The 21610-nt window shown below is 39.6% G+C and overlaps 1 protein-coding gene across 2 annotated transcripts in view; it reads right to left on the reverse strand.

Annotated features, from left to right (window-relative positions):
* The window catches only part of phf21b (PHD finger protein 21B), a 106978-nt gene that overhangs the window by 5238 nt on the left and 80130 nt on the right, over positions 1-21610 (reverse strand). The window contains exons 5-14 of one of the 2 annotated variants that reach the window (XR_015941142.1): positions 14311-14403; positions 10730-11074; positions 9443-9574; positions 8100-8151; positions 6892-6968; positions 6388-6442; positions 5000-5022; positions 3226-3384; positions 1485-1842; positions 836-939 (exon numbers count right to left, since the gene is read on the reverse strand). Coding sequence is in view for 1 of the 2 variants with exons in the window: in XM_088644703.1 (XP_088500829.1) it covers positions 836-939; positions 1770-1842; positions 3226-3384; positions 5000-5022; positions 6388-6442; positions 6892-6968; positions 8100-8151; positions 9443-9574; positions 10730-11074; positions 14311-14403 (1113 nt within the window). In the remaining variant the exon portion in view is untranslated. The remainder of the gene's footprint in view (positions 1-835; positions 940-1484; positions 1843-3225; positions 3385-4999; positions 5023-6387; positions 6443-6891; positions 6969-8099; positions 8152-9442; positions 9575-10729; positions 11075-14310; positions 14404-21610) is intronic. The other variant, XM_088644703.1, reaches the window with a different exon arrangement.

Consider the following 21610-nt stretch of genomic DNA (forward strand, 5'->3'; position numbering starts at 1 on the left):
AAGTACTTCTTAATTATTGAAAACCTGTGACTGAATGCTTTGCTTTGACATATTTCTACGATTACGAGACCAAAACTAAATCATACAATCTATGAGAACATTAAAAATGCAGCAATATCACTCTACACAGTCTTTTTTTATAATACAAATAGCAATGAAAAGAATATTAAAAAAACCTGAAGGGACATCCATATGCACTGTTTCAGGTCCTAAGAAATATAATATAACTGCCAAGAAATATTGCTTCCGGATTAATACTTTGTGTTGTAAAAATCTTTCACTAGGACCTCTGCACATTCTGTTCCTGAACAACACATTTTCACTTCATTGAAACAGTAGGGCGTATTTCTGCAGGAGAAGAGCCTGAGTATGAGCACTTTGTAATCTAAAGATATTTCATTACCTTAAGGCTGTACTGCTGTGATGTTTAACAAACTCAAGGACAGTTAAGAAAAGTAAGAACAACTAAAGGGGTACACAATAAAGAATATGCGTGTGAAAATAAAAACTGACACTGCTACTTTACATTACTCGTTTTCCTTATTGTGTTCCCTCTTTGAAGACAAACACCACAGAGGATTATGGGAAGGAAGCAAAGGAATGGCACTGCCTCCTTTTGTGTGGTGTTCAAGATCATTTGCACTAGGAAATATAGCACATATTCCATCTGGAAATATAACCTCAACCTTGTTGAGAACTCAAGGCTGGACCTATTCCAGAATACATTTTCTTGCAATACAGCAGGAGATACTCTCCTGTGTGCTTGCTGCAGGATATTTGTGCCAAAGGAAAACCACCTATTGGGTTTTAATGGAGCTGTGGCAGGGGATCGTACCGCCAGAGAATCACTCAGCTGCTGCTCCCTCTCCTCCAGCTGTGCGCGCTCACTCTTCAGCTCACTACTCCTCTTCAGCAGCTTCCTCTTCTCTTCCTCTTTCACTGTGCAACAAACGCAAATGGCATCACCACAGCGGCACGAGAAAGCTTCTCTAGTCTTCACCCCATTACATTTGAGAGAAATGAAACCGAGCTTTCGAGTATATGACATAATAACCTGATTTGTTACATCTGTTTCCACACTTATATGCTTGAAGTGCTCTAAACCGTCATTTACAGTCTTAGAGATCGTACAGTGACTTGGTTACAGGGAGTTCACGCTGAACCGGACACATCTGGAAGTACATGTTGTGTGAAATCCCTCACGGTACAAAAGATTCACTCCCGTCTATTGTGTAAGAGTAAAAATTCAATTTTTGACATTAGCACGACTTTCAGGTAAAACATGGTATTTTTGGTCAACTGCTTTATTCACGGCTCACAATCATTTCTTGCTTTCTCAACATCTCATTTCTCAACAGAAATTAATTTGTAGCCACTTGACTGTTTAAAGTTATATATTGACAGAATAAAGATTAAGTCTAGGAAATAATGAATCTCTTCACAATCGTGTGAAGCTTACAGGCACATTAGCTATTTAGAGTCACCTTAGTCTGTTTTTGTTCCCAGTAACTCATGTGACGATGATTGTTTTCCACTCCTCTCTCCTGGTTGAGCCAGATCCATGGTAGAGGCTGTCTATGCTGTAGTAAGACCAGCTAGGAGGCTCTTTGGGTCTCTCAGCAAGTGGTCAAACTTTAGAACGGTAGATATTTGACTGTTCTTTACTTTGCCATAAAAACCTTGTTTTGTTCAGTATGTGGCCAAAATGGCTTCTGAGTCACGAGTAGCTGTAGACAGCTGTAGACCTGCCATTTTTCACCAAGGCATACCTGTTTTGTGTGTTATGTAAGACTGGACAACAGCCAAGTTCTGAGGCCAGGACATGCTGTCTTTGTTTAGTACCTGGAAAAGAAAAAAACTTCATGTGTACATAACAAGTTGTGAACAGTCTTGTATTGCTCTACAGATTCTTCTTACAAGGAAAATATTTTTTTCTACCAACCTGCAATGCCAAAATGTATGATTTTATTTCAGCCACGACTGAGCACACAACACTATACCATAACACTGGAGTAAAGGGGGAATTTGCTTAATGGGGGATATGATAATACATTTTTCTAAACACTTATATATGTTCCTTAATTTTAAAATCTTAAATTGCTTGGTTTATGTTGATTTGAATAATAAAGACTCAAATAAATTTGACACATATACAATTTGTTTTACTAATTTGATCTCTTTAACAACAAAAATCACTTTAAATAAAAAGCTTTATTATTCACAATCTGATATCATCAAGAATAATATGGTATCTGCCTTTATTTCAGAGTATTTAAATACAAATGTGAAGAATATGCAAAATTTAGAAACACTTTATTTAATCATTGTTTTGACAATAAATTAAATATACTTAATAATCCCATATATTAAACATATTAAAAAGGTTACTGCACAACTTTCTCCCCTTTAAAAAGTTCATTTTAAAATAACAGACATGTAATATTGTGTTTCATTATCAAGGGTGCTATGCAACATTTTTGTTTGACAATACTTTATTGAAAACTTAAACTAGCAACCTTATAAAAGAAAAAGAAAAATTAATAAAAGAGTCTAGCTGATGCTAAATAACAATCTTGCAAAACAGCTGACAACATTATTTCACTTTTATTTTCTATATAATTACTTTAATTTTGTAAAAAGAAAATACATAATACTAAGAAAGAGACAAATGGGATTTACATACTGTACACAGCTGGAAACTGACCTATCATTAAATGTTTTGGGAAATTTATACTGACTGGTCTGTTCATCTCATTTTTGTGTATAATTGTCCTCAACTCTTGGTTAGGAGGAATAGTGCTTGCTGGGTAATAGCATCTTAAAGAGTTGTTATGAGGAGCTGGAATATGTTATAGTGACCAGGAACTACAGTACATACAGCAGGCTTGTGGTCATTATTGCTATGGGAAGAGCCATAGGCAGGAAGCAATAGGCTCTGCTAGGGCCTCCATAATCTAATTTTAACTGAGGGATTCCCTGCTTCCTGAACCAAACTCCTTTTCACTTCCATTTCCAGTCATTCCTGTTTTTGAAATTAGATGGTGTTTGTTCCTTTTTTTGTGTACGTGTGAACTACTTGCCAATAATAAGTAATCCTAAAAGGACAAATTGTTTAATGGCCTGAAGTTTGCTTGCGGGATGAAGATGGCGTGATGATACACAGGCAGCGTGCTGTACCACACCAGCACAGCAGTTTCTGGGCTCATGCCTTTTGAGCTCACTTACCTTCTTGTGGCACTTTGGGCACACCCACACTCCCTTGGGGGGGGTCTTTAGTGGGGTGTCGAGGCAGTCAGGGTGATAGGCCCGGGGACAGCTGTGACACCGCTGTAACTCTCCTCTTTCCTTGCATACAGCACAGTGCTCATCGTGTACGATGTCATCCTGAACGAGTACAGCAAACACACAGACACTCAGAAACCAGGACTCCTGCCGAGTGTACAGACATGCTCGTACTGAGGTTTCATGCTGTGATTCAGTCCTCGGCTACTGCAAACTTATTTTTGTTTTGGTCACTTGTCTTCATCTACTGGACTGGTACTGAAGAAGAATCCCTTCTAAGAGCAAAACAGATTATTTGAGCAGGAAGGAAAGACTTTTTGCTGTGACTCACAAAAGTATCTTTTCAAGTACAGTATGTATCGTATCACTGTCATCACACACACTAACATTATGTTACATTAAACACGTACCTTCTTTTACAACTAAGATCAAAACTAGCAAATAAATTATAAAGAATAAGAACTGAGGTTTGTATTTTCAGCTTTATATCCTATTTAACATATAGTGATCATGTGAATATGTTAAAACATCGTCAGCAATGCCCAGTACAGGCTTTTTGAGGTATGAAACCGACAGCACATCATGCACTTCTGCCTGCTGTATGTACATTTATCTATTACAAAAAAATATTAAAAGTGAATAAAAATAATTAGATTCTGGTGCATAACATATTGTGAAATTGAAAAAATGCATAACTAATTACAGCACTCATTTGAAATAAGTGCCTTAAGATGCGACACTTCAAAAGAGTTGCCTTTCAAAATGGTCCCTGACAAACAAGTTCTCAAGTTCTGATGGAGAAAGGAGCCAAAAAATAACAAATATTCAATCTATAAACTTTAAAAAGAAAATCTGTTTTGATCAGCCCACAGAAGGAAAAAAATAAACTTTTACTTTAGGGCAAGGTTGTGTTGTTCTTCCAAATTCTTAAGAGTTAAATATAGCAAAGATGTCTTATTATATAACGGTATGTTGGGCCTACAAGTGGAAACCAAGCAACAGCAGATTAAGGTCGGAGGGAGGGGCGCTTTTCACAATGAGCGTTTCTTTTATTTGAGGAAACCACTGACTCATACTGATAGTAGCAGTGTATTTGAAAATTTCATTTGGACTATTTTCAATCTAAAAAGAACACATAGACCTCAGAATAGCATTTGTAGTACTGGCACAAAATATGTCTTTGAGGAAAGCATCGATATCCAAACGGTTAAAAAATTAAATTAAAAATTAGCCAAAATTAGAACATTCCAGTTAGGTAAACCTTAGGTAAAAGTGCAGCTAATTATCATTAATTTAATTTTAAAACCAGATAATTGTGCTACCCAATGAACACAATCATGGCATAAACATTGCTCTTGATAAGTTTAGCACAATAATGGAAATGCAGCTGAATCTCACTCAGTGATCACTGCTACAACAGTGTGAAAGAATACATTAACAACCCCCTGATCAAAAACATCAAATCTATCATTTCTTAGGGACTGAACAGCTCTTTATCCATTTTCAAATTTACCTGGTAAATAAAACCCTAATTAGCTGCCAGTTATTTTCAGTTTCAACTGTGCAACCATTCAATAATTCTTTTAGTCACATCTCAACTGTGATTTATCTGGTCACTTTCCTCCATTTATACTGCAAAACATGCACCACCACAGGATAACTCCCATGGCAGCTCACAAATAATACCTTGAACAAGGACTAAAAACACTGAACATACCTTCCAACACAGGTCCTCATTGGCTAGCATGCAAACAGGAAGCAGAGAACATGTTAGTAGCCGGCATTAGGAAGTTGTTCAAAGGGAACAGAGCTATGGGTAAGTAATAGCCATGCACTAGGACCAATCAGGCATGAGACTGATTTTTAGAAGCCTCACAATATACAGTATGATGTCTTGAATTTGGTAGCCATGGGTATAAAACATAATTAATCTTTCCAAAAAATACATTTGGTTTTGTTTTAAAAAGTCTGGAGGTCATTTTCGTTCTCTCATGCATCATTTTTTAAGTGACCATGGTGATCAATTCAGGCTAGATAGTAAAGATGTCCATTAGTATTGTAACGCAACGGGGGCTCAGGCGGGCGCCCTTGCCGCATCTGGTCGGCCCCTGCACCCTCGGGGGCTCGAACCCGGGACTTCCGCGTCTCTCTGCAGCGACCTAGCCCCGTGAGCCAAAGAGAGATCTCTCCACAGCCCAGTAGCTGTGGTCCTGCTATCACAGGGAAGGGCGGTGACGTCACCCGCTCTGGTACGCCGGCTCTTACACAGCGCCCTGTCGGCCGTAAGCGTTACAGTATAAACAAAGAAAATATTCCTCAGTCCGTCTACATTTTGCATTCCTCGTTTAAACACATCTTGTTGTATGTATGTTTGGTGGGAAATAAACCTTGAGGCGCTGTGGTGTTCATTGTTAAGCAAAGCTTTGGTAAATTCTCTGGTATTAACACAGCTTAAATAAATGTTTTGCTCATGCTGGTTATATTAATGTGATGGTAGTATGCTGTAAAAAAAGGGCAGCCAAGGGCCACAAGACACATAACACATGATGAACTATCCACAAACTGGGCAGTAAAACAACCAAGGCATTTCTCCTGAGCTCGTGAAGACGTCATCTCTTTCACTAGCTTGGGGAATTGGGGGTGTTTGTTTCTTTGTCATTCTCACCTGTATCTGTTCACTCATAAACTGATCACCTATTAAGAGCTCTTTAGTCTGAAAGGAGGCAGCAACCTCTTCAAATCAGGATGAGGAACCTTAAAAATGATTTGTCCTGAAGCTGTACTCCTGAAAAGTTTTTGAAACTGGGGGCCTAGTGCAGAAACCACTACAAAGAGCAACAGATCAATTGATGTCATCTATTTTCTTAAGAGATTTACAGCTCATCTGGCACAAAAACCCGAAGACACATGGGAAGCCAGGGTGTAGTCCTGACTCGGCTCAGGGTGACCTTCCAAGAATGAAACCCTTGCTGAAAATGGATGGATGAGTGGATGTGATTTTGGTAAAAATCTTTCTCCAGAGAGGCTCTATTAATTTCCAATAACACACTGTCCTGCCTGTTGTGCTCAGCTCTAATTATGTTAAATCATAACAAACTGGTTTACCTCTTGCTGTCAGGAAAAGTGGATGATTTAGGTAATTTGATGCAAGTCGTTTGCGCTGGAAAGCAAAAGAAGAAGATATGATAAGTGCTTTCAGATAATCAGCTATTACTCAGTTCTGTATATTATTTGGTGATTTATTTAGAGATATAAACGACACAGAGCTACCAAATTTAAATACTGGTATGCCACGTTTACTCAACAGATATCCAGGCAACTGTATTTCAATTTTTTGCAAGCTAGTTTTTCATGGTTACATCAAATAAAGTGTATTCAGAATTTTAATACTCTGTTTTCCTATTTTCTATTCAAAGTGTAGTCTTCAAGAAAACATTATTTTTCTTACACCAGGTGTAATAAAATGCCTCAAACAACTCAAGTCACGGCTTTGAAAGTCCTTGTGAAAACAGAGGACGCAATCACAGGATCCATCTTTCATTTAGTAAGGAAGCAATTTCAAGCCTGACTACAGCTGCAGCCAATTCCACAAGTTGCTCTCCATCTTACCTCTGGCTCAAACAGTCCACTGTACGCTGGATTGGCTGTGCTTCGTCTCTTCCTTTCTTGACGTTTGCTCTGGATTTCTGTGGCCATGGGAATAAGTCACTTAGTGTTACATTCTGCAGGATATCTGCAGTGACAGATTCATTTGTATGTGCAAACAATCTTAACTAGATTGCAGAAACAACTCTTGGTAACTGCCTTGTAGTCTGAACCCTGAGCAATCTTAAGAACATCTAAACCTGTGGATAATCTGGGCCGGAGCTCCCAGTACTTCACAATTGGACGAGTACCTCTCTGTGACATGAAAAATTTAACATGTACATTTGCCATTTAAGAACCATTTTGGAGGTGCTCACTGTTTTACTGCATTAATTCCTTATTTACAGTTGGAAGGAAAAATCTTCCTATTATAGAACATCTTAAAAACATCATTAAAAAATGGAACAAGACGTGGAGCCTTGCACTTTACTGCTCTGTGCACACCCTGTCAGCAATAGAATGGGAATGACAGGAGACCGGTTTTGCATTCTAATGTTGCTTAAACATTTAACAACACATTTCCTCAGGAATCAGGAGAAAAGTGTTTGAGAGGATATGTTTTGAGAAGGTACAGGAGGTACGCTGCCTTCCTAAAATCTGGCGAATGCTAGTTAAGGGCTCGTACTTGGATCCACAAAGTGCCTTATTAGTGTTATGGGCCTGCTTGGAAAACAATAAAGAAGATGCTAATTTTATCACCAAAATAAACATTAATGGGGGTCATACCGTCAGATTTGGAAATCCTACAGATCAGACAACAGGTCCATCCGACTAGACGTGTTTCCATAATAGAGCACGCCTAATCGCATTTGATTGTGGTATTAAAATAACTAAATCAAAATGTTGTTTGGTCAACCTTTTTAGCTTGTTATCGACACCAGTGGCTTCGAATGTGTTAAGACGGTGTGTGTGTCATAGTTTTGCACTCCAGTACGCCGTACACACTGACCTCCATCACCTCGTCATGTACAAATTAAGCACCGATATCAACCTCGGCTCACTAATTATTGATTAAACTGTTTTTTTAGCAATGAAGCTGTGAAACAAGTTAACCTAGCTGAATCCCGTAAGTCACGGACAGCTGTCCTTCATCTTTGTCTAGCGAGATGCTGGATCTCTCGGGTTTGACTGAAGTCTGTCTCTTCACCGCAACTCACCAAGTGAGAACTCACCTTCCAAGTGCTCTGTTGTTACCAAGCCAAGGGCCACCATGAAGGCAATTTTCTGAGGGAAATGAAATAACCAGAAGGGATAAGATCAGTAAGGGAAGAAACAAGCCTTAAAACTATAACAATGTGACAGCTGTAAAAGGCTGTCAAAATTCCAATTTGGTTAAATATGAGACAGTGATCATTAGGTGTAAAAACAGGTACCTTCAATATGGCCCTAACATACTAAAACAGTCTGGGGTTTTTCATTAATTCCTTTTTTCTTTTGTTGCAGTGATGACACTAAAGGCCACCTAGATCTTTTGAGACAGATCTCTTTGCATGGAGACAGCTTTGCTTGAAAAGTTGAGCTTTAGGAGAGACTGAATAAATAACTTCACACAGTGTAGTTTATGAAGGTACATGCTTTTAAATAAGACTACAAGTGAGCACTTTTTTACCTTATTATTTCTATGACAGTTGTTTTGCATTTTATAACACTGGTATGAGTATTTCACCCTCTCTTTGTACATACTGTAAAAGGGATTCAAATCAGAAAATCCTGAATTCTCTAAAGAGACTGTACTAACAAGCAGAACCTCTGTATGTGTGAACAAAATACGATCAGGCCAGAGTATGAGCTGGGCTATGTAGTGAAGCAGTTTACTTCACATGACCCCACAAAGGCAGCTGGAGGTGGGGTTAACACACATATTAAAAGAATAGGAAAGATATTATTTTAAGCTGTGTAGTAAAAGTGCAGTTAGGGCTCTTGCCTCATCTGTGTGTTTCCTGTTTTTCCTTTATACTGTTCAATTACTGAAAAACAGAAAAGCTCAAGCTTTGAATTTTCTTTTGGAGAGGTGAGCCTGTGTGCTGCTAAACAAGACTTTTTGATATATTTGATAAATGGATTTCCGGGACCTTTACACAAGGGATAGCATTTGTCAGATGCTCAAATAAGGAAAAGGAGGGTGAAAGTTGAGGATGAGATGGGATAAACAGGGATTAGCTAGCAGGATAATGGGATCAGTTAAATGATTATGATGAGATGGCTCAGAGAGACATTTAACCGCTGTAGCTGTTAGCCTGATAAAGATTTTCATTAGCATTGCATAATACATAATTTTACATGAAAGCAGTTTTTTTTTTAATTAGTGGGATATGGGGGTTTTTATGTAATATTACATACAAATATTATATACAAAAATTCAGAGAAAGAAAGGACATACGAAACAGAAGGACATTCAAAAGGGAAATTTTCCACTTTCTAATGCTGATTCTTATACTGTCAGTGGAAAGGGGCTGAGAGACTACAATCCCAGCAGTGGGATAATTAACAACAAAGGTGCTCAGCACCTATTTACCTCAGGATCCTCTTCTCTCTTCTTTTTAACAGGAGCAGGCGATGTCAATACGGGTTCTTGGGATGGAGCCTCAGCCTTTGGTTCTGGCTGTTTTTGAGGGCCCGACTGAACCTGGGGCTGAATTATTATCACCTGACAGGGCAATGACACAACACCACAGATGGGGGGGAGAGGCAGTGATACAGACAGATTAGGTATTTGGTTTACTGTCAATCAACAAGTGATTTTAAAATCAAGCAAGGTACTGTACAAACCTGAAATTTTCCCACTTTTAGGGTCATGTTACTCTATCAAGTTTTGATAAAAAAAATTTAGGGCTAGTGGATGCAGTGTTTAAATTTCAGACCTTCTAACCTGGACATACTCAGATCTGAATTGTACACGTTTTTTATTTCCTTGCATTTTTCCTACAGGTATATGTTAGTCTTTTTAATTTAAAACCAGCGAATTATATATTGTTATACCCTCTCAATTAGAGCCCTCCAATTGTGTTTTTCACATCTTCACTCAGGGATATGAAGCCTGAGACCGCACACAGGGGAGAATGAGGAGGTACTGTATAGACGGACTCCTCTGACACAGCCACTTTTGAGCCACTGATTTAATAACATATTACAGCCGGAGGCTCTGCTCCAATTGGAGGAGAAGTTCATTCCTCACTAACAACACCACATGTCACATGTGCAGGGTCACCGTGTCAGAAAACTGGGTGAGTCCCAGCTGACTATTCCCACCCCAGCCTCAGCAGCGCTCAGCCGGTACTGCTCCACCACTTGGAGCATCCTGGTCACAGTCAGCTAGTGACAGGACCCAGACTCAAACCCGCAATGTCAGGATCACAGACCTCAACCCACACTGAGATGAGCACCTGAACCAGTTGACCCACACGGAACGACACTCGTATTTAGATCTTGAACCTGTTCTTTTTGGAATTTTTAGGTTAGAGTCATACCTGGCCTTTTTCCTTACCTTTCTAGCAAATTATGGAAGTTTTAGTACTGATACAGTGTACATTTAAAAATGACCAAATTTGAACCCTTAAGTGCAGTTCCATGACTTATAACATAGAAGCCATGACACACGAGTCGCCGAAATGTGAGTTCCTTATCAAACCTAATAAATCATGAAATATTGTCACCCAAAATGTAGTCCATGCACAGACTATCAAACCACTGAGGAACAACTGACTCTGATATAAATATTCAGGCCCTGACTGCCAGGACTGCGGAGACGAGAACAAAGGGAGTATCTGCGAGCCTGTCAGAGCGGCACAGGCAGGAGACCCACCTTGCTATCTGCACTGATGAGCAGCGGCTGCACTTTGATGGCCTCATTGACCACAGACACCGCGCTGCCAGAGCTGTTGCTGGGCGAAGTGGAGATAATGGCGTAGGCGACACCCGCCGTGCTGATGGCTGTGGAGACGGTCGGGGGCTCGGAGAGGCCCGGGGTGGCCGACTGGCCATTTGGCAGCTGGACATGACTGACGGTGTTGTTCGCTGTCGGGAGGGCGGGCCCAGGGTTCTTGATGCTGACCACTGTAGCTTTCTGGAGGCTCTGCGGCTGGCTGGACATCTGCTCTTGGCAGGGGCTGTGGGGAAGGCTGTCCGGGATCAGGGTCTTTGGCCTAACCTGGGGAAAACAGTCAAGCCCAGACGCTCAGGAAACACACATATCTAAGTCTAACGTCATCAAGTCCACTTTATTACCTGGAATATTATGGGGAGACAAATGGCCCATGAAAATTATTTTAAAAAAACAATCAAATAATTAAAAAAAACAATTTAATACTGAAAAATCACCCCAGCTGGCACTATGTCCAAACATAAATGTACTAAACAATTAAGAAATAAAGCACTTTTGAATAGTCTTTAAGAATATTATTATACAGATGATTTATATAGTTATTTTAAGAGTTTTTCATCTAATGTATCTATATAGAGGGATTATTTTTTATTTCATGTTTTATTTAAAGTGTGAAAGAAGCTGTGAAATGTTAATTTCAGACATGCTTTCTGCACTCTGACGAGCTACTGCTGTTGAGGTGTGGTGCTTGTAAAGGTGTAGGGTGCCATCCAGTGTTTGAAATAAGAACTGCACACACTCATCTTAGAATTTGAGGTAATTAAATGAAATGCAGTGCAGCAATTTCAGTAGTTTGAAAGCGCCCATGAAAACACATCAACACAAAAATGATTTTGTCAGATGGTATGTTTTCAATCCAGCAGACACTGGGTTATTTTAGGATTAAAGAATTAAGATTTCACAAACTGCTGAATAATACAACACTGTGAAACTGATTCTGTACTTCCACATTATACCTTGATAGATCATCAGATACTTTTTATACAGTATCTAAAAAATATAATGTTTTTCATATTAATGAAATAAAATAATGTACTTACAATCCCTCTATATTGAATATTGAATAAAAAGGGCTTGTTGTACTAATAATGTAGTGCAAGTAATGTGAAACATATTTTCAAATTAATTGGACTACACAGAAATGTGTTCCCTCAAATGGCAATCATGTATTCAAAATAAGATGGGCTACTCGTACAAAAGTTTTGTAAGCCTTACTTTGACACCTGAAAATATTTAATATGCAATAGAAATTCACAGGGAGACAGGTAAATTCTCCCATCTCCTCCAGTCATGAGCAATTCTTTTGTATTTGAAGCTGTCTCCTACTTAAATGTCTGGCATAATATCATATTTCCTGCATGGACACAATTAGTTAGAATTCAAATCTATGAGTGTTTTTAAAACAGGACCAACAGACACTGAAGTCCAGGCCCATATAGAACCATACACTATTAAAACACTGCATGAAAGACTTGGTACCAGCTGAAAGTAGAGAAAACAAGACTTTAGCAGAGCTACTGCATATTTACACGGTTAAGAAGTGTGTTCATTGACTTTTATTTACATTTCAGAATAGTCACTCGGAATGAGATGCCAGGTTTACACAGTAAAAATGATGTAATGGATAAAGGAACTGTACAGCAGTTAAGGGAGTGGCAAGTAAGACTCTGAAGCGATTGGGTAATTGATTTTAATACCAGGGGAACATCACCTTTAAGCTCAGTCATCCTAAAATTCAGCCCTCCATCATGGTTCACTTCCTCTGTTCGCCACATAAGAGTGCATTAGGGTGCAATCCGATGCTTCTGGCTCTGAGCTAGTGGCGTCACTGGATCCTGGCGGGGGAGGGGGGCTTAAGTGTCCAGGGAAAGATATGAGTGGAGGAAGGAGGGGGCTAGGTTACCACTCCCTTTGTTCGAGGTCTTCTGCACTGAATTTATAGTATACTTCTTGTCAGAGCTATCAAAAAGTGGGACTGAAGGAAACTGGACAGTACGGTTTCTTCTTGTAGCTTGACCGGCACACTACGAGCTTGGCCTGACCTTTGCCTTTTAATATCACAGCCTCCATCAAGTCAGACCCTTGAGTCATGTCTGTTCTGCTTTTGTGATATGATATGACGACTATACTCTGGGGCCTTATCTGCAAACACTAAACTGAGTTAACACTCTGTTTTACAAAGAAGCAAGTCCTCTTGGAGGCCAGTTTGCCTCCAGGTTGGGGGAAGGAGGTGTTATGTTTCTAGTGGAATTAGCAGAGCCCCGATAAAGTGGTAGATGGCAGCTATTAGTCCATTTTACCAACAGTTATCACTTCTGTGTTACAGTATGTAACTGTAAGCATTTCAGCCACAATCCTGTTGTATCCAAGTAAAAACATGGGTGTTAAAATCTGAACCACTTATTAAATACATAAAAGTTCACTCTCAGCTGGCTTTTGTAATGCTGAAACCAAAAGGGCTTTCAAAACTGGAGCAACAGACACCGAAATCTGGGCCCAAATAGGACTGCACATAATGAAAACACTACATGAATGATGAAGGCACTGGAAACTAAACATTACTTTGTTTAAAAACAAATTTAACGTTTAGCAAGGTGCTGGTTCAGTTACAGAATAAACTATGAACTATCAGAAAGACTCAAGAATGCTTTGACATTGAATGTGTGTTTAAGGTCATCGCAATGCCTGCAGATGAAGGATTGTTTCTGTATATGTTTTATATAACAGCTTGATCATCTGAAAATTATGGCAATTATTACACTTGAAACCTTTGCCCGTACTTGAAGCACCGATGTCCACACGTCTGTAAAAAGGTGATTATGTTTAAAACACTTCTTTTGTGAACATGTCCTTGTGAGTCTGATAATGCGCAGACTGCAGGTAGCTACAAAAAGTTTTTGATAACAGAAAGGTGAGACAGGAAAGTCAAACAGCTGCTGGGAGAGGGGCTGTGTGGGAATGAGAACTGTAACTTCTGTTATCTGTCTATAGAGAGAGCTCTGCCAGGGGAATGGGCAGAGAAAGAAAAAGGAGAGAAAACTTTTCCTCTCATGCTGCTGTATGATGCCTTAACTACAGCTGAAATAAAGGCCTGATGATCGTTTCACCTCTATCACCAGGACTCGTGATTCTCTTCCCGGTCTCCCGAAGAGGGATTACCCTCACCCATCTGCCTTCACAGAACAATATATTAAATTGTTGTTCTTTCAATTCCTAAAAGGGCCCAGGATTCCCAGAGTTCCCTGCTCCTCTACCTGCCTTTGTCTTTTTGAATTCTTGACAGGGGGGTAGTAACCATAAAGCCACCGGTCAGGCACACAACACTGGCTGGCAAAGAGTGCAGGAGTTCACATGCTAATGTTAAGACTTGGAAGGCAAAGCAAGCAGCCAGAGAATGGCACGAAAACCTGGGGGGAGGTGTAGACACTTGTGTTAAAGTGTCACCACCTCATTGCAGGGGTTGTCCGTGTGAATGCAGGTTGTATTGAAAGGTTTGTACCTACCTGAGGTAGCACTGTGGGAGCCTGTCCAGCCAGCCGGTGCAGCGAGCTGACCTGAGGCACCTTGATGGGCACGGCTGTGATAGTTCCCAACATCTGTGGAGGACAAACACAAGCAGTTCAACAAGCCATGTCCTCCAGAAGGATTGTGATTAAGTTTGAAAACCATTTGATACAAGACTTGCTATTACTTACTAATATTATAAAACCAGCTGTCATATGACATATATATATATTAATGAAAAATATTTTCTTCCTGTAGTTAGCATTGCTGCCTTTAAGTGCTGGGCCCCAGGGATGCTATCTGAGGGGAGTCTGTATGCTCTCCCTGGGTTCGCATGGATTTCCTCCAGCTGCTCCAGTTTCCTCCCACAGTCTAAAGACATACTGGTAGGTTCATTGGCTTCTGGGAAAACTGGCCCTGTTGGCTTCTGGGAAAACGTGTTTGTGTTTGTGTCTGTGTGTGCTCTGCAATGGACTGGCGTCCTGTCTAGGGTGTATCCCGCCTTATGCCTGTTGCTTGCCAGGTTAGGCTCCAGCTCCCCCACAACCTTGTACTGGATAAAGTGGTTATGAAATTGATGGATATATATAGTGTTCTTAAACCCTCATTTTATGAATTTCTGCTTAATGAATTCCATAGAAGTGAATACCCTTTTTCTGCTTTCTTTCACAAAATGGTGGGATTAGATCCAAGTAATTAGTGACTAGAAAAAAACTAAAAGGTTCAAATGGTCTCCTCTTGTTCGTGAATGTTCTGATGTTTATATGCTTAGTTTGAGATACAATATAAGCCGAAACAAGAAAAAAATAACTAAGAAATAATCAGCAAAGTAGCCCAGCATCCTTTAACGGCTGCAGGCTACACTTCAAAAGGCAGAAGTTGCTACTTTGTGCCCTGCACTTAGGAAATTAATAGGACTGCTATTGCTGTGTTGTCAGCTCTTCAGTAAGAACTACCTCAGCCTTGGAACATTTTTTTCCACATCAGACACACCATGTTACTAAAACAACAGCATGTCGACCAAAGTTCTTTGTGAAAAGTGACTCTTACTTTCACTGCCTCTATAACATATTATCATCATTAACCTGGCTTACAGAAGATTTTTTACAAACATTTCCAAATCTTGTTGAATTATTGGCTTAATTATCTTAGAGAAGGTATTTTACAAATTTTGGAATTCTACAAAGCTTGCATTTTTACAGCACAACCTCTGCCTGTTTCCTTGCAATGTGCATGCTGACACAGGTCCTCACTCTGACCTTTCACCAGAAATTCAGGCCATGTGCCAGGCTCTACAATGACACCTTATAATTGATGTTATTATTTCATTGGACATCCAAAGTGAAATGTCTACACATGGAGAAGCCACAGAGATTTTCTGACTCTTATTTCAAATTACTAAAAAGTAGGTCATAAAATGATTTGTTACCAAAAACAGATGAGCACAAAAGAGCTTATGTATATGTATATGAATGATTACATTTATTTTCCTTAAATACATGATAAGTTTCTCTGGAATACACAACAGGATTCCAGTCTCAATTTGATTCCCGAAAATGAAATCTTCCTACACCATCTGCGCATTCCTTTTCATAACTTGTCAAAGAAGACTTGATGTAAACTCCAGGCCTTTTTAAACAGCAATCCCGTTTTGAAGGTGTTATTTTTATCACTGGCAGTAGATATTGCTGTTCAGCTGGAAGCCACTTTATAGTTTGAGGAAAGCTAGGCCTCCCGGCTGGCAGCATACCTGAGGAGAAAATGTATTTAATTAAATCGTTCCCCGACTTCTGTGGGAGGAAAGGATATGTGCTCCAAAGTGCGTATCTGAAGGAGACGGGAAGAAGATCGTGTTCTTTTGCGCGAGAGGTTATCATGCCAAAAATGCTGATAAACGAGTATGTATACACTACAGGTCAAGTGATATACAGGAGGAATGGGGCTGAGAGCTGTCTCGTTCCTTGATTCAGACCCCCTTTTTGTTTTTACAACTTCTCAGTTGAGCATTTAATAATTTGGGAGGACAAACTCCATTTTATAATTTTTAATATTAACAGTAATTAAAAAATGGTCAGAAAGATATATCAAGTTGCCCAGGAGAAACTGCTTTTTTCCTGTAGATTAAAATATGGAGGCCTTCCCCTAACTACGGACCACTGAGGAACTCTACCACTAGAGCTTTAGGAAAAGTCCTCTGTAAGCCACGTGAACAGGACTGCTGTAAGCCATGCACCAAAGGGAAGCAAGCCCTTGCTACGCTTATGCATACATTTCTATATGTACATAATTATTATAATAAATGATGGAGAAGACCACAGAATAGGAACCACAGCAGTGAAAACAACAGTGTACAAATGATGAACGTCTCCTTAAACAAAAACATATCAGCAAGAAGGCTCCACAGCCGAAAAGTTGTGTTTCTTTTCTTCTCTTTTCAACGTGGAATAAACCTTTAACTTGTTCCTTTGCAGTCTATGCATGCTGACGCAGCTATCTACTTGAACTATATCAGCAATATGTTTATTTTCTGTAAAAACATATCAGTTTTTATGGAGACCAACATCAGAGGGAGGCTAGAAAACAGAGTGCAGGGAGACTTAGAATTACGCATACGAAGCACTTCTTTCCAGTGTCCTTTGGTTCTTAAAACAACAGACTAACAAAGATTATGAATGTAATGATCTCTCGTGGTTTTCTTCCATTCTTATTTTCCTCTGTCAGCAAGGAGCCCCTCTACTACCTCATTTGCAGCTCTGCCTATTGAAAATCTGTATGTATATGAAGCACATTACCTGAGAATCAAAACAATGGGCACACTTGTAGTTTATGCTGCATCCCTGGCTCCAGCAGCAAGGGCTTAGCTAAGTGATTTCTGCCCTAATCCAAACTTGTTTTATATGCCTCTAATGCAAGACTGAAAGGCGTTTGTGCTGCCCTGTATCATAAGCAGCAGAATTTTCCAAAGGCCTTTATTAAATTCCCAGCTGTTTGCAGAAACAGTGTAGATTTTGCTGCCGATTTTTCAATACTACAAACCTTGACAGAAACCGGTCAGACTGAAAGAAAATGCGGTCATTCCAGTATGCCAGTCTTGCACGACATGGTACCTGAGACATGAAAGTACCCAAGATTTATGAGCACACAATATTCAGATCAGACTTGGAGTACCATAACTAGAACAAAGCCCTACTAAACCTGCTGACAAGCTGCATGACTGCAGCGAGCAACACTGGCTCTAATGTGTATTTTATACAAATACTGATGCATGTCCTTGGGGCAATTTGTGTGGAGCAAGCTCTACAAAAATTAGAAGGAGACTGCTATAGTTAAATGTTTTATGAGTAGTACAGCATATGTTTTCTGTTTAACTAATGTACAAACCAGTGTTGGATATAAAATGCTGTACAGGGAATACCGAGCGACTGTATTAGAAGGCACTGTTGTTGACCTTGCCAAGGTGACTCTTCTGATTCTACCCTCTCCTGTGATAATTATATACAGCTATGGCCATTCCAGCACATCCTCACTCCAAACCCACTCCCTGGTTTCTCACCGCATACGAGGAGACAGTTACATGATGCCTGCCGCCTGCTCCTTCACTGGTTGTTACATCACATAATCGAAAGGTACCGATGAAAACGCACCAGGAGCTTACACTGCAAAGCGAGTTAAAATCCCAACCCCGAAGGAAGCGTGGCAAAAAATTCTTCAGACATTTTCCAGTTTATTTCTAAAGAACAACCTGTCCACGCTTTAGATTCGTAGCACTGTAGAAAAACACGGTCATCCTTATTAAATAGAAAATACTTAAGGAGGTGGTTTTAGCCTCTAGACACAGCTGGAGGTATAGCCTCTTACTTCGGTAACGTGGAGCTGTAGCTAAAAATAACAAAACGGCTACCGTATGTAGCCTTTTTCTGATAAAACAGATTAAAGAAACATTCAGCATCCAGGAACAGCAACTCTATAACAACAAAAAAGTTAGTGATTTCTTCCATGGATTTATGCTATCATTTCTTGTCACCAGAGAAATCCAATCCAGTTAGATGCCTTTCCAAACTCAGATAATCAGTTTATTCAGACAATTACTGTATGAATGCAGCCGAATGAAAGGCAGGTATGCCAGAGTATGACAATATAAGGGCCCAGGCAAGGGTTCTTTGAATTACATGGGATTTTTGACACGAAGTGGTGATACATGCAGTATCAGTACTTTGGTAATGGTGTTATACTTGATGGATTTTGCTGACAATGTTTTTTTGGTTAGCATCCACTTAATGCAAAAGGTAAGGTACAGTTAGAGAATGAAATTTCATACGGAATCAAAGGACTTAGCTATGTGAGTGTGCTACAACAACAGGGGTATCTTTTCAAACAAACTCTGTAAGCCCTTTTGAGAGAGTGAGTAATTCTTTAATAAAAATGTACACAGTCTATGGAGAAAAACATATTGCTGGCCAGTCAGGCGGTAGCTCACATACCCCATTGCTTTTAATATAGGTTTCATATAAAAATACTGACATAACAATTGACAGAGGAAATGGGTTTTAATATTATTCAAATAAAGTAGCCAAAGACCATGCATTGTTCAGAATAAAAAGTGAAATGAATGATAATGACCAAGGAAAAAACTGGAAAAATAAATGTAAAATGCCCTGGAAGACAAATTCTACACTTTTTGACTGGGGATAAATGATTTTCTTGGCTATTATTATGAGCTTCGTGCTAAAAAATAAATCAAACTTTTATTCTGTATGTAAACCCGATATCAATAAGATTTTTGCAGAGTGTGTAAATCCTGGAGTTCCATTGTGTGAGGGGAGGGAGAAAAGGGCCTGTTCCCATGGCAACGGCAAAGATAAAATTCTTACACTGAAAGGGCATTCATTTTAGTAATTGCTGCCTTTTTTAACCAAAGCACATTCATTTAGGCTCCTTGAATGCAACAAGCAACCTTGGCGTTGCCTTTTATAAATGCTATTCGCAGCTGAATGCAACTTTAGAGCTCATGTTGACTGCAGCACTTACTACCACCGATGGCAGCGTTGAAGTCTGTTTTCCAGCGCTCCAGTCTCCACAGAGCACACAGAATGCCAATTAGCATCCGCTCTCTTACCCTTTTTCAATAGAGAAGCCTGTTTGCACATGTTTTTTTGAGGGAGGGGGCTTGAAGCTGAGAATACCACGCCATTCAGAGAGTCTGTTAATTACTAGCATGGAAGAAAGTGTATTAATATTGCACTCTAGCCCAGCTTTTATCCATTTCACTTCAGCACTGGCAGTTTCTTTCATTTTCTTGAAAGGAATGCAGTGCCCAATCACGCTAAAAAGATGGTTAAAATGCCCATTTTCAAAACCGGCAACACATTTTGCGATTGATGGCATCTCAGCTACGAATCCTGCAGCACCTGGAAAGATATATACAGGAAACTGTGACAGGACTCAGCTGACTGACTGGCTACTTGAGGCTAACAAACTATATACAAGAGAAGAAAGCAAACAGACAGCATCCTCACAAACTGCGAAGAAACTACGTCCATCACAGAAAAATTCAAGGATTTACTGTAGTTTTCATATCTGCCTCTTCAAAAAATAATACACTGGGTGAAAATTCTAAGTACAAAACAGCATGTCACAAAGATATGTTTAAATTTGCAGAAAATAAAACTTTTCTAGCTACATTTGCAATCTACATCATCCTATTTGCAAAGAGCTGAGGTGCATTAGCTTGCTCATGGCTTAATTCAGAAGCATTTTCTGTGGAGTGGAGGTGCTGGTGATAATTGGGCTCCATTAGGCATGGCATGGATGGTACCGTCGGTACGCTGGGGCTCTGGGTTCAATTTCTGGAGTGCTATCTGTGTGGAGTGTGCATGTTCTCCCTGTGTTTGCATGGGTTTCCTGCAGGTGCTCTGGTTTCCTCACACAGTCCAAAGTTAACTGGTAGTTCACTGGCTTCTGGAGAAATTGTCCCTGGTGTGAGTGTGTCTGTGTTTGTGTCTGGGTCTAGCATGTATCCTTCTCCTGCCTAGTGCCCTTGCTTCCTGGGATAGGCTCCAGCTCCCCCTCAACCCTGTACTGGATTTTTTCTGGTTAGAAAATTAATGGATATATACAGTTATATAAAATTGTCATTTCATAAATGCTTGATTAATTAATTGTGTGTTAAAGGCTTTGAAAAATGAGTGCCCCTTTTCCAGTATGCATAATGAATTTTTGAATTTTGAATATTTCACTTGTTGTTATACTGGATCGTTTGTTGCACGATAGCCTTCTTACAGCTTTAGCCATCTGTGTGAGTTGTGAACCGAGACACCCAGTGACTCCTAAGTCATCTACCTTGGAAGGTCAGCCATCAATTTCTACCAGTGAATGAATCATCACCTGTCTATGTCAAATAACACTGCTTGCTTTTTCCATTTTTGGTCCTTTTTATCTTTGCATGTCAAGTGGGTTTAAATTAGCATTGTTCCGTAGCTTGGTGAAACTCTCCGTAATGGTGGGACTATAAGAACCCTGTTTTAATGAGGGATGAGTGAGGGAGCTGCTGTGGGGGAAAAGATGGATCAGAGAGGGATGGAAAAATTAAATATTCATTCTTAGATAGGCGGAAGTGGGATATTAGGGTTGGACCCCTTCCAAAAAAACTTTTGTTTTAAACTCCATTTATAATTGTGTGTACTAAAAGACTTACCATGCTTTACTGTTCTTAATATGTGTATTATCTCTAATTGATGTCTTTAATTAACAGGAAATTCTTTTTTATTTAAAGAACTACTTTTGGAGAACACATCCCTTTTGTAAAATGAGGAACTGGTGTAGTTAGCCAAAGCAGCAGATTCAAATAACGAGCCCTCGTTACAGTAGTGAACACTGTTCCTCAACTGTTGCAGAAGACTAACAGGACCTTATCAAGGCACTCAGCACAAACAGATAGTTGGTCGCTCTAGTAAAGTTCAAGCATTGGTGGAGGTTGGTCCAGATTGTCCAGACTGCTGTGTTCCATTAATAATGCACCCTGGAGCAGTGGAACTGCACTCTTTTGCACTCCCTCACCAATGAGTCACAGCAAAGTTATAATAACATAAGAAAAAATATAAGCAAGAGGAATCCTTTCAGCCTATCTATCTAATAATTTAATTATTTCATTACTAGTGATCTAAGTATCCCATTCAGCTGTTCCTTGAAGGAACCTTTGGTATCCGTCCCAGGCCCCTAGGACACTTTCTGTATAAATAAGCCTCTTGTTCTTGGCTTTAAAAGTGTTAAACATTTGAAAAAGCAATGGCAACATCCAAG

Source organism: Lepisosteus platostomus, chromosome 9 (assembly GCF_059453375.1).
Source record: "Lepisosteus platostomus isolate fLepPlt1 chromosome 9, fLepPlt1.hap1, whole genome shotgun sequence".
NCBI classification, from domain to species: Eukaryota; Metazoa; Chordata; class Actinopteri; order Semionotiformes; family Lepisosteidae; genus Lepisosteus; species Lepisosteus platostomus.